Genomic DNA, 13987 nt, shown 5'->3' with positions numbered 1-13987 from the left:
CTTCCTTCCTTCCTTCCTTCCTTCCTTCCTTCCTTCCTTCCTTCCTTTTTTCCTTCCTAAGTTGCTCCTGTCAGGGTATTTTATCACAGCACCAGTAAAATACTGGGTAATTGTTTGCTGGGTGCCCTGGGTCGGTTCTTTTGTGCCCTTGCATCCCTTGACATGCATAGGACACTCCTTAAGCATTGTAAGCAACACGGGGGAGGGGGGAGTGGCTACAGGATAGGGGAAAGTTAGATGCCACACTGCCATGGCGAGAGACACCCTGTGTCTGTGGCAGAAACAGAGGACTGGGGGCTGTGCCATTGTCAGTGGAGGCAAGAGCTGGTGCGCCAAGACTTACCTGTGGGTGTTTCCCAAGGCCATGGAAATGCCAGTCCCACAGTGCCATTAATAAGATAAAAACACGACTTAAAGAGGCCACATGCAATTAGTACACCATCTTTGGTCTGTTAAAATGTTTAATGAGTGCATACAAAGGCAGAGATACACATTGTGAGGGAGTTCACAACAAACTGTAGCAGTACAACCACCTAAGGGATTCACCATGACAACAAACCGAGTACAAACGTCCCACCTCCACAGAAGGTGCAGCGCCCGTCACACTCCGGGATGACTGCTCCTACTCAGGTGGAGGTGGATGGCTGTGACCACCAAGGCAGCAGGAAGGCAGAGTTAGTCACCAGGGACCAATGACCGCCCAAGGGAGGATGCCCCACAGCGCAGTTCATACGAGGAATCTCAAAAGCGTGAACTTGGACACAGACGCTAGTGTGCCCAGCACAGACGCACCTTCTCCAGAGAGTCTCTGGGAGACGCTTGCCAAGTGGATGGGAGTGGAGAGTGGAATGCGGCTCCCTAGTTCCCTCTGAGGAGCTCTGTCTGCTTCTGCCTGGCCCCTGAGCTCTCTATTAGCAGAAGGAAATGACAAACACTTCCCTCTCCGATGGCTGCACTCTGCTGGAACCCTGGGAGAATTACATGGGCTATTCCAGTGTGTCCTCATGTGGCCTCTCATGTCACCTTGCCACGGAATGGCAAGTGTATCTGCAACCTTTGGATGCCATGTTAACAGTGAAGACTAAACTTAACTGTAGAATGGAGATACATTTAATAAAAGTTGGACTACCATGGAAAAGTATCAGGAAGCAGATGCTCTGGCTAATTTACAGACCTATCACACCCAGTAGTACTGAGTGGTGGGAATGGACTTGATCCCACCGCTAGAGCAGCCATTTGGTTGATGAAATGCCTGCACTGGCAGGTTAGAATGGAGCTTTCAGATAAGAAAGAGAAAAAAGATGGAGGCCATCCATGAGGGGGCTTAGGGTAGACCATCCCTCCCTGCTGGAGGACTGGAAGATTGTCTGTCTCCCTGTGGCACTGCTGCATGCTGTCTTCATGTGACAGTGCGTGGTCAGCCTCGGTCCTCTGTGAGACGCAGCTTGCTTTGGGTGGGAAGGGATCTTCCTAAGATGTGTGTTTGGAGATGCTGGCTGGCAGGCCTGGGGACCGCCCTAGGACGGGGGCTAGCAATAGGTTGGGAGGGTTGGCAATAGGTGAGAGGTAATGGGGTCAGATCAGGTGCCCTTGTTCTTTTCCTCAAAGCCACCTCCTCACATTCTCCCAACTACTGGGCACTGTATGGGCTGGGAAACCTGTTCCTTCCCTTTGAGGCCATAGCACAGCCTTGCTTTCTTCCCACAACAAAGGGGAGCGCTCTCTGCAGTGGACTTTTCACCGCGGGGCTTAGAAGAATGTGCCTTCTCAGGGCGTTCTTCATGTGCTCCCTCTGAATGTCAGCCCAGGGAACACAAAGGCTGGGTGTTGTCCCTGCATTCTGTGGGCCGGGGGTGGTGGCTCTGCATGGCACGGAGGCACCACGTGCTGGGGGAGGGAAGATGCAGGAGGCAACAGGACCAGAAGTCCCTTCGCAGGGTGAGGGAGGGTGTTCAGTCTGCTGGATCCTAGCTGGAGACCCCGCCCCACACAGAGGGGCCACATAGCTGCATCTCCATGTGGCTGGTGGTGGCACCTGTGACTGCTCCCACCTGAGCACCCTGCAGATGTTCAATGTCTTAGAATGACAAGGAGGATGCTGGCTTTAGTCCCAAGCGAAAGCCAGCTAGCCTTTGGGCTCTATTCTTCGCAGCTTTCTTAAGGAGCTTTGTAGTGTAGGAAAACAGGCTCCTTGCCCCATCTATAAACATCAAAATACAAATAGAAACAAATGCTCCTAACAGTCCTCTAGCAGAGAAGGGCACCTCTGGCTATGCTCTGACAAGCTGCAGGAGGGCACAGGGGAGGGAGGGCCAGCACAAACCAACCCTGTATGGAAAAGCCATGACCCTATTTTTGTATGCTAATGTAAAAAGTTAACGATGATGAGAAAATAAGGGTCACATGGGCAGACACCAAAGGAATTTTTTTATATGAAGGTTGTTCATTTTAATAATCCTCCATATTGAAAATGCATAGTAATAGTGCAAAAAAAAATTTGATACTTCAAGTTTCACCCCCTCCCCAATTATTTAAAAAATGATATATATGTAATATATATTTGCCAATATTTGGACTGCTTCTGAGCTTTGAATTTCTGCTTTTAAAAGTTTGAAAAGCTTGTGGTTTTAAAGCAGTGCATGGAGAGACACACTTGTGCACTCTGAGAGAGCCACGGTGCTACACGTGACTTGAACCAGGACCACAAAACTGGCTCTGGGATCCGCGCCCTCCAGTTATTTCATCTTTCCTGCAATTTCAGCTCTTTCCCTTCAGCTGCAGGGACTGGGTGAAGGTTTCTAGGCCGGTAAGGCTGTGTGTGTACGGGAGCTTGGTCACACAGAGAGACCTCAGGGGCCAGTCAGGAGCCTCTAGAGCTGAAGCTCCTCAAGAAGAGTACTTGACAAGCTATGGCAGTATAAGTCAGCCTTGTAGCAAGCCCCGGGACTGACGAATCAGGGCTGAAGGCAACGCCTATAGGCACAGACCCTGAAGGAGTCTGTCAGCAAGCAGGACATACTGAATGTTAGTGACAAGCGAGATGTGGTGACACCCCAGCCAGAGGCAGATTGCTGCTGAGACATCGAGGGCTCTGGGGGCCACAGAGCAGGAGAGCCACCGTGGAGCTCACCTTCAGCAGTTCATAGTCATTTTCACTCTCAAAAGTGTGGCTGGAGACTACAGCATTTCAGAAACCCTGCGCCACCCAAGGCCCTAGAGCCATAGAGAGGCCTCTGCCCCACACTTCAGTCCAAACCCTCTTGAGCCCTCTAAGGCTTTGGGAACAGACACAACTCACAGGCAGAGGAATCTCCCAGGCTGTGAGGGCACTAAAAAACCAGGGCTTATCCACATCACTCTCCAAAGTTGCCCAGCCACCCAACAGGGTCACGGAAAATGCCACTCGCTTGCAAGGTGGCAGCCACCTGGCACCGGCTGCTAGGCAAAGCCGATCCACAGGCTAATGCATACACCCACTCCAGATGTTGCCCTTGGAAACTGGACCACCCACACCAGTTTACCTTCTGATATATTTTAATCCACAGAACATTAGCTTTTAAAACATCATGAAACCAAATTTCTATTTAAATTAATGAAATCACAAAACAATACAGTTTTGACTCACAAACAGTCATTCATCCCTCCCTCCCCCACCAAATTATTTAAGACAAAGAGGAAAGTTGGCTGGAGGTGGAGGGCTTTGACCTCCTTCGCCTCAATCGGATCATTGTTTCACAACGGCAAGAAATCAGCAGCCTGAACCCAGCAGAGAATGAGCACAAATCAGGACTGAAACCAGAAGCACTGCGCAGAGGCAGAAGCGCTGAAGCCCCAGGCATACGGCATATGCACCTAAGGACGGTAGTCTCGTTGCCACATCGGAGGTGCCCCAAAATCCAGGGTGCAGAAGGCCCTTGCATCCCTGAGCGACATCCTAATCACAGTCCCTCGTGAGGAGGACAACTGGAGCAAGACAGGTAGAAATAGGCTAAGTGGTGACTAAGCCCACTCCCCTGGGCTTAGTACTGTCCGACCAGGGCCCATATCTCAAGACACAGGGATATGTCAGTGATGGGGACTGCCCCAGTTCACCTGCCCGCCTCTCCTTCCTTTCTGCACTTAAACCCACAGCTCCTCTACTCCTCGGAGCTCACCTTGCCAGAGCCCCGCTTGGGTGCGCCCCTGTCACCACTAAAGAAGCGCCCAATGGAGTCAAGGATGCCCGAGTCTCTGTGCCTTGGGAGGAAACCATGCCTGGCATGGTCCATGGTACTTGCTGTGGCCAGGTACTTGGATCGCTGAGAGGGTCTCTTCTGGGACGCCATCACATCCAGGCCTTCGGGAGCTGCTGTGGGGTCTTCTTGGATGGTCTGAAGCTCGTCGGACTCGGAGGGCCTGTCTTTGAAGGTGTTGTCCTCCCTTCCCGGGGCATCTCGGGAAAAGAGGCGGATCAAGTGGGGGCGGTGCCCTGGGTCAGCTGGGTGGGAACCTTGCCAGTTATTCTTTGGGTCTGCTGTGTGCTTGGAGTCTGTCACCGCCAAGTCCTCAGCCGAGGTCCCATTGTTCTGGATCGCATCTGCCTCCCCTGCAACAACAATGAGATATGAATGTGGGCCTGTGCACAGCCTAGCAAGGGACAAAGCTGCTTTTTCTCCTGGGGTCTTGAACTAGCTGTCTCCTATAAAACCCACAGATCTATGTGCGGGGGCCCAAGGAACCTCATAGCACCTTGGATGGCTTCAATAGGAGGAGTTAAACCTGGACTGAGCTTGCTTGGATAGAAGGCTCAGGGGCCATCTTCCTGACTTCATCAAAAGAACCACCCAGGGGCGGTGGCCTGAGTACTCATAGCAATCAGGCCAAAACATCTTCTGAGTTGCTCACTTACCAGAGCCTCGCAGTTTAGGTATCTTGTGGGATGTCTCCTGTCTAAAAGGCCACCAGTACATAAGCCCCAAATGTGAAGCCATTGCTTGACAGAAAGTGGCATTAGTGACTTCCCACATCTCTTTGCAGCTAATCCTCAGGGAAGCAGGTCACCAAGCATTCCTCTCTCCCGGATTCCACAGGAGGCCTCCAGCTCCTGGAACTGCTCACTCAGGGCATTTTGATCTGGCCTTTCTGTAAGCCCTAGAAACCAGAATGCTCCACGTGGGATCTGGACACTTCACACTGAGCACACTGCCTCACAGTGTATTACCAAAACTACATTTGTTTTGTTTTGGAAATGAGTCCATTCTTCTCTCAACTTCCAGTGTTAGGTTTAAATGAATGTAATTTAACTTCCCTTCCCAACTCTATCACTTACCTGTAGAAATTTGGGTCAACCACGCTTTCCTATAGTACCACCCATCTAGCTACTCACCTATCCATTTGCTGTCAACCCTCCTTTCAGTCTATCCATCATCTATTCACCTTATCAATCCATCCATCTTCTGCCTCTCTGTTCTATTCATCCATCTACGTACTCATTCACCCACCTATCCATCCACCTACCCATCCATGTACCCACCCACCCATCCATCTATCCATCCATCCACCCACTCACCTATCCATCCATCCATCCATCCACCCACCCATCCATGTACTAACCCACCCATCCATCCATCCATCCATCCACCCATCCATCCATCCACCCACCCATACCCCATGAGTGCTATATTTACTCAACAATATTCATCTACTTACTTGTTTATCCATTTTCAATCCACTCCCACCTTGTCCAACTGCCCAATAATCTATGCATCCTTGTATCCATGCATGCAACTATGCATTGTCAGCCCTCCATCTACCCACCATCTAGTACTTATTGAGTAGGAGGAACACATTTCTGTAAATGCTAGAGCTATGGTGATGAATAAAACGTGGTCCCTTTTCTCATGAAGCTTACATTTTAGTTGGAGAAATCATATGAAAAGTGTATGCTAAGAACTAAATGCCTTTCTCCCAACTAAAATGTTCATATCTTGGCCCTCTACTTGTGATTGTGACTTTAAGTGGAAACAGAGTCTTTGCAGAAGGAAAGCTAGTGAAGACAAGTTCTCAGGTAGTATGGTGGGTCCCATCCTATGGCTGGATTCTTGTAAGAGAGGGAAACTGAGGCAGGGTGCCCCACCAGAGCAGGAATGTGGAAGGTGGAAGGAGAGTCTGAGTGATGTAGCCTCAGCCTCAGCCTCAGGACACCAAGAAATGCTGGCACCACTTGAATGTAGGAGCTACAGAATGGACTCTTGAAGCCTGTGGACTTCAAACAGCTTAATTCTGGATTCCTGCCCTCCACAGCTGAGTTACTGGATCCCACAGTGCAGTCACAGGCCGCCTTGCATGTGTTTTCTCATCAGGAGACTGTGTAAAGACAGACAGCAAGTGAGGGGCCGGCAGGAAGGCCCTTGGGAGGTGACCCCTACTGATGGACAGTCTGGATCCTAAGGAAAGACACACCCTGGAGGCCTGAGCAGGAAAGAGCTCCAGGTCCTGGGAGATGGAATCCAGGAGGCAGGAGGCCTGCAGGTAGAATGGGGAGTCATTGTCAGTTGAAAGCTGATTTTGGAAAGGTAGGTCCAAGTTGCAGGACGGCTGGTCCAGGGCTTATCCCAAGCATGGATGAGAGAAGGGAACTGATAGCTCAAGAGTTCAGAATATGGAGACATGGCAGTGATGGTACCTGTGCCAGGCTGAGGGGACAGGCAGAGCCATGGACTCTCCAGGTTTATATTCCAAGGAGGCAGAGAGAAGGGAGAGGCCCAGAGGGGTGAAACAAGGTGGCTGTGGGTGGGGACACTGTTTCCCTTCGGGTGTTTTCTGGTGACTGTCAGGGCATCGTGAGCTCCCCAGGCTTCTTGACCAATCAGAAGCACCCACAGGACCTGTACAACCACTGGCAGCCCTAGTTCCTCACAGTGAGGATGGAGCCCATGAAGAAGCAGGTGAGCCCATAGGCTCCCATCCCGTCTGTTGGCCACACGTGTGCAATGCCATTTGCTGAGTCACTGCTGGGTGTTTTGTCCTTGGGGTTCCGGGGAGAGGGGTATCCTGCCAGCTCCCTGGGTGGTGAGGATAGCAACCCCAGATACCCTGCAAGAAGTATGTTCATCCCAGTCACACTGTGTGTGCACAGCCAGCTTTGGTGCACTGACTATCAGTCTCAAGGCAGGGTGCTACTTGTGAGCACTCCCGACATCCCATTTCTCAGCTCACCTTACAGGGCTTAGCTGAGCATCAGAACTCCCAGAAATAGATGGCATCAGACCTGCTGAAGGACCAACAGCCTTGCTGTGCAACTTCTGCAAGCTGGATAATCATGAACATACTAGTGAGAAAAAGATCAATAAGGCTTCACACTGAACAGTCTCTGGGAGGGTCTTTGTTTGCATTGAGATGTGATGGCTAAAGTTAGTTATCAACTTGACAGAATCACTTAGGAGATGACTATGATCACAAAGGAGACAATTATAATCACCTAGGAGACAAGCAGGATCACCTAGGAGAACAATTAGAATCAATCACCTAGGAGACAATTAAGTCACTCAGGAGACAACTAGAATCACCTAGGAAACAACTAGAATCATCTAAGAGACAGTTAGAATCATCTAGAGACAAGTAGAATCAATCACCCAGGAAACAATTAAATCACCTAGGAAACAACTAGAACCACCCAGGAGACAATTAGAATCACCTAGGAGATAAGCCTGTGGGCATTTGGGTAAGAGATGCTCTAGGTTAGGTTAATTGAAGGGGGAAGACCCAGATGTGGGTGGTGCCATTCCTCCAGCTAGGAGCCTGGCATGACTATGTAGGAGAAAGCAGGCCAAGTAGCAGAATTTCTCTCTGCTTCCTGACTATGAATGCAATGTGACTGACAGACTCTCCCTCAGTGGCACGCTTTCCCTACTGTACTGGGCTGTACCTTCAAGGCGTGGGCCAGCGTAAACCCTCTCTTCCTTGAGTTGCTGTGGTCAGACATTTTGTCTTGGCAACAAGAAAACAAACCAGTGCAGAAGTGAGGCATACTAGGGTTTTTAAGTGAACTCTGGGAGCGTTCCACTCCCTAAGGAAGTACTCTCTGCCATTCATGCTTGCTAAAATCTTGTCTGGGCTGTTTCTCAGGATTCATACTTGTTAAAATCTTGGTGGGTAACACCATGGTTCTGTAGGTGGGCTCTCCTGGCTGGGCTAGCCCGTTTGCTCTGAGCAGCTGCTCTTTGAGGCCAGCGTAACTGACATGGGACTCACGCCAGTCACAGATAGACTTGGTGAGGGTTAAACTCAGGTGTGTGCACTCCCACAGGTCGACAAAACACCATTAGAAGTGTAGCCCAGGCCTTCTGCGGAATTCCTCCTTTGTGCTGTGTCTAAGTGCTCACATGGAAGGAACTGCTGATGGGGCCAGGATGTCACTGTGCTGGTGTCCTGGTTCCAAAGATGATGGAGAAGAAAAGGAACATATATAAAACATCTCCTGGTCGGAAACACCAGACTTCCGACTCCAGCATGTTACTGTCCTCAGGTGTCTAGGGTAAGTTGAAAGGACCCAGCGACCCACAGCTGCCTGAGCTCACATGGGTGACAGACCGCAGGGCCGGAAGAGCTGATGTGAGGCCTGAGGCTGGTGATGCCCTTGGTTGTGAATATTAACACAAGTTTGCATAAACACGTCCCCACCGCAGCCTTCCAGACTCATCAGAACCACGTGCGTCCATAAACTGCCCTCAAACGACATTGAGCATTGTTGGTAAAGCTGGTGAGCTGACCTTGTTCCAAAGGGTGCCACAGGCCCACCTTGTGGTATACATATTCGGTGGTGACAAAGGACCAGGTAGACTCTGGGAACCAGATGGCTGTGGTCTCATCCAGGCCTCTACTGGATGATGCATGGCATCATGAAGGTGCTGTGGGAACAGGCCACTCAGTTCAGGGTGACTGAGGATAGGCAAGGCCAAGTGGGAGGGGATGTTTGCTGGCGCCCTTTTTCCTGGACACTGGCTGGACTCAATAACAAGAAACACGGTTGCTTCTAACACAGGACTTGGATTCCGTCGCTGTACAGTGTTTGGAAGGCACCCAGGGCACTCTGGGGAGCGATAGAGAGGTGAAGTTTGCAGGATGCGGCATTGACTTACAGGTGGGTGAGGGGGCAGCAGGAGCACCTGGTAGCCTGGCTCTGGAGTTGCGCTATAAATTCTGGAACTGACAGAAATGAATGCAAAGGAGGAGAGAAGACAGGAGCTATACTGTGAGGAACTAAAGCATTAACAAAACACAAGAGCATCTGAATACTAATATTTTTACAACAGTTGGGCTTTGTGTCCTTGAACACAGTTATTTGTGAGATACAGAGAAGCCTCTGTGTCCCAGCAGCGGCTCCTCCCTTCCTGCAAGAAGTGTGGAAAGACCGCTAAACCTGCAGCACACAGCCGTGCAGCTGGGAAGAGCAGAGGAACACTTCGCAGCCAAAGCAAAGCCAGTGAGGCTTTTCAGGCAGACTTCATCTACGGAACAGATCTGTGGCCTATTAGGTGACACATGCAGATCTGGTCCTATGGGTGCAGAGAGGATTTCTAAAATCTCTCCCATCTTATGGCTAAGTCCTAGGAAGCTTAGGCAGGAAGACAGCCTGGCCACCTGAGAGGTGGAAGGAAGTGTCCTTGTGAGCAGTCTAGGGATGTCAGGGAGTTTTAAGTGGCTCTAGAGCACAGAAACTTGCAGAGCCCTGACATTTGGGGTGACATTTACTATTTAAAGCTATCTGAAGTCATGACTCTGGGAGGCTTCTGCTGAGCTGGCCAGCCAAAGGTCACAGAGGTCCATCTTCGATGTCCTTGTCTTTCTGTCCAATATTCTCCAGGTGTAGGGTCTTTGTGCCCTGTGATTCTCCTTCCGAATCTTTTCTCTGTGACTGGAGCCACCAATCTCCTCTCCCCTCCTCCCCTCTTCTCCCTTGACCTCCTCCCCTTCTTCATCCTGTCCCCCCACACTGAGTTGCAGTTTTTGCTTCATTGCTGCTGTCAAGCCCGTGTCCTTCAGGATCTTGTCACCCACGTTTTGAGTGAGCCAGAGGAGTGTGCTAACACTAGGCTGCTGGCTTACGTGTGCTTTCAACTCCTCTGCATCCTCCACAGGAGACGGACTCAGCTGCCTGCTTTTCCCCTTGTTCCCCGACAGGGCAGTACGTGGGCCACGGGTGAGTGCCGGCTCACAATCCTGGAACCCAAGCCTGCCGTGGAAGACCTCCGACACACCTTCAGGTCTGCCGTGCTTGTGTGGAGCTGACTCTTTGTGCTCAGCGAGCACTTCAGGGTCTGCCTTGTTCTCCGTTTAGCTTCCCACTGCTCCTCTGACTCTGACTAGTTACTTATGTACGTGAGCATAGGGTGTTTGTTGGCCATAGCATGTGTGCAAAGCACACGTGTGGAGATCAAGAGATACTCTTGAATGTAGGTTCTCACTGTCCACCTCAAGATAGGGTCTTCCGTTGACTGCTGTCTACCCCAGGTTTGCTAGCTTTGGGAATCCTCCTGCCTTCATCTCCCAGCTCTCTCCCTGGGCACTTACATGCTGCTGGTCACACGCGTGCAGGCTTTATGTGGGCTCTGGGGTTCTGAACTCCCTGCCTGTGTGGCAAGTGCCCTGTCAGCTGAGCCATCTCCCCAACTCTGTGTCCTTTATTTTTGAGACAGTTTCTCTACATAGTTCTGAATTGACCTTGCGTTTATTACACTGACTGATGGGATTACAGATATACATCGTCATGTCCGGCGAACGAGTCGTCTGTAAGTGTGAGCTTCTCTGAAACGTTGACAGCCTCTAAATCCACCACTCACTGGGTTTGCTTGAGAAATCACCATCAGTAGTGTCGTCCTCTGCGGCTCTGCAGAAGGCTTTGTGGGTTTACTCACTCATCCGGGCTCAGAATTACCCAGAAAATGAATTTAGCATTAGAGCCGCTAAAACAAACCATTGCATGGTCCCGGGGTTTGGCAGGTGCTCTAATCACATGTGTCAGTTGATCTGTCACTTGCAGAGCAGCGTGACAGTGATAGACATCGTTACACAGCCATGTGCCACTTCTAGGGGGTCCGCAGAGGCCCACACGGTGGCCTCCGAGCCTGACCTTGTCCTCCTGCCCACACACTGTCCCCGGTGAGTCACTGGGTTGAAACGTGCAGCAGTGCACCTGTATTTGCACATGGCACAGCAGTGCCACCAGGCTCATCCGGGGCATTTTAAGGTCCTCCTGTAGCAGCAGCTCAAGTCCAGTCTGAGGGTCTCAGCGCCATCCTCAGATAACACTGCTGTCCACAAGGCGTCAGAGTTTGGCGCTCAGCCTGTGTTTCTTCTGGCCCATCCTGCTTCATCGTGGAGATCAAATCCCTCAAACAGCCCTTTGCCTTCCCCCACACACATTCTTCCAGTTATCTTCTCAGCCTCAACAGTCTAGACTCCTCTCTAGGGAAACGTGGGGGTTTAAAAAGTGTAAACAGCAGCCATAAGGTGCTGGGTTCCCAGGGGACGACGTCAAAAGCTAAGGATGTGGTAGGTGGGTGTGCGTTTCCCTTCCTTCTGGGAATGCCGATTCTGCCACATGGCTCCGTGCACAAACACACTGGAGGGAAACCTGGGACCCAGGCAAAACGCATGTGGAACACCACATGGAAGACTTCGGGCAGGATGGGCCGCCTTTGGCCCTCAAAGCCTTTGCACAGTGACGGCTGCTTCAGTGGGTTATGCTCATCACGGGGTCACATTCAACAGCTGGATTCCAGCTGGATGGCGTTGGCGATTTCTCCTGGAAGTGACTTTGGCATCTAGCTTATGGTCGCTTCAGAAAGTATGGCCTGAAATAGACCCATCCATCTACACATGCCGGAGCAGGTCACTGTCCTGTCCGTTCAGACCAATCCCTAGTTGCTAACTCAGGATTAGAGAGACTATTACTGTGGCATCTGCGACATGGAGAAGGCGCCATTATTTGACTGAGATTTAAGCTCATGCTTTAAGCCTGTACCTGGTGTTCAAGTTTTTGGTCAGGTGACTTGCTAAAAAGCCTTCCTGTGAGATAATCCCATCTCTCTTCGTTGATCCTCACAGCACAGTGAGCGCAGTGATACTCTGCACCCAGCCCCTCCCCCACCCTGCCCTTGAGTGTGGCAGCTTGGTTGCAGCTGAAGGAATTTTGAGGTCCCAGCACTTTTCTTTATAAGTGAGAAATACTTGGGAGATAGAGAGTCTCAGCTAGAGAAAAGTTAGCCAAAGATTTTAGTCACTTCCAAAACACTGGGGAGGGACACTGCTTCTCGTAGCTGCAGAAAAACTGTGGGTGGTGATGGGGGGGAGTTACAGGAGGCTACTGTGGAGGGGAGAGAACACCAATGATGTGAAATAAGCCAGGACAGTTTCCTCTGGGGTCCTTCTAAAGCCCAATTGTTTGCTCCAATCTGTGGGAATTTTAGCTGCAGCAGCTGTACAGATAAGCGGATAAATCTGGAGCCTGCCAGTCTGGCCAGCTTGGGAAAGGCTGCTCAGAGCTCTCTAGCCAAGAAGACATGTGGCTCAGGGCCTTCCCATTCAGTGAGCAGGGATGGGTGAGTGAGTGCTGGATGGAAAGCGGTCTTTTCAGGTGATTTCCTGCGGTGCTGACCTGTGGGTTCCATTCTCTCTGAAAGGATGCAGCTGGCCTGGGCAGCAGGGCTTTTTGCGGTACTCTCAGCTGCTGTCAGCAGACAAAGCGGAGAGGTCTGCAGCCAGGGCATAGTTAAGCGTGCCAGTTACTAGCCCCAGCCTTTGATGGAAACTATAGGATGTGTGCTTTGGGGAACACAGCTATATCTAGCCCTGCTCCTACCTGAGAAGAGGGGAGTGAGGACACCTACAGGCCTCTAACCACTTGGCCTTCTTGAGAGGCAGCCCAGGCCTGCAGAGGAGCTAAGGAATCTGGAAGTGTGGGCCAGGCTAGAGAGGACCTTCCTTGTTCATGGAATACTTCTGCTGCTGTCAGGCTGGGCTCAGGGTCGCCTGGGAGGGCATAGGAAACAAAAAGGCCCATGGTGAAGCCTGTGGACTTGCTATGACAGAAATTCTGCATCTATGAAAGGCATGTGGCTGCCTGCCAGGCTGCCTGAGGCGATGGTTTTAAGCACTTCCACAAGTGAATCTTGTCAGCCCACCCATCACACGCCAATGCCTCTTTTGTGTGCCCAGAACATATAGTTTTTATGTACTCTAAATAGCTCACTCAGGGACCCTCCCACACCAAGAAAGGAGCCACAATAACGGGAGAGCGTCAGGCAAGGGCAGGACTATACTCCTCGGGCCAACCCACATACTTGGCCAGTCCGAGTATTGCTGAGTGAGAATTTCCTTTGCACAGCAAGGGCACTGGCCTGCCACCCAGCTGCCCTAATGCAGCCTGTGCAAACGTGAGCGATAAAGAGGAGCCCCGCAGCCACAGTTTCTTCTCCTGGCATAGGCGCCAGGGACACATGGCTCTGTAAGGACAGGCAGTCCACAGCAGTGACCACGCCAGACAGCAGCGGCCCAGGCAGCCCACAGCTGCAGGGGATTTCTGGATCCTGTCCGCCTTGCAGAGCCAGTGCTCAGTACACAGAGGCTGAAAATTCAACTGAATGTGAACACGTGGGCCAGAGGTTCAGATAAGACAGAGCTGTCCTCAATTCTTGGTTCCACCACCTTTGGCATGTGATTTCATGTCTTTAAGGCTTGGCTACCTGATATGCAAAATTATCTGAGTACCTGGGCTCCTGCATAGTCTTGTTTTGATAAGTCATTACAGCATTAGGCCACAAAACATTGCTAGGCCTGTTCATCTAATGTGTATCTACCCATCTACCTCTTATCCACTCCATCCATCTTTCCATTTATCTCCCCACCCACCCACCCACCCATCCACCCATCCACCCACCTATGCCCATTCATATCTGCTTTCTTTCTTTCTTTCTTTCTTTCTTTCTTTCTTTCTTTCTTTCTTTCT

The 13987-nt window shown here is 50.9% G+C and overlaps 1 protein-coding gene across 5 annotated transcripts in view; it reads right to left on the bottom strand.

Annotated features, from left to right (window-relative positions):
• Mbp (myelin basic protein) overlaps positions 1-13987 on the bottom strand; it is a 102743-nt gene that overhangs the window by 25459 nt on the left and 63297 nt on the right. For all 5 annotated transcript variants that reach the window (XM_055598730.1, XM_055598729.1, XM_055598733.1 and 2 more), the window contains exon 4: positions 4155-4585. In XM_055598730.1, coding sequence (XP_055454705.1) covers positions 4155-4585 — 431 coding nt within the window. The remainder of the gene's footprint in view (positions 1-4154; positions 4586-13987) is intronic.

The sequence above is a fragment of the Psammomys obesus genome, unplaced genomic scaffold (assembly GCF_907164565.1).
Source record: "Psammomys obesus unplaced genomic scaffold, mPsaObe1.curated_primary_1811, whole genome shotgun sequence".
Taxonomy (NCBI): domain Eukaryota; kingdom Metazoa; phylum Chordata; class Mammalia; order Rodentia; family Muridae; genus Psammomys; species Psammomys obesus.
Note: the sequence above shows the minus strand (reverse complement) of the source record. Positions and strands in the feature narration are given on the sequence as shown.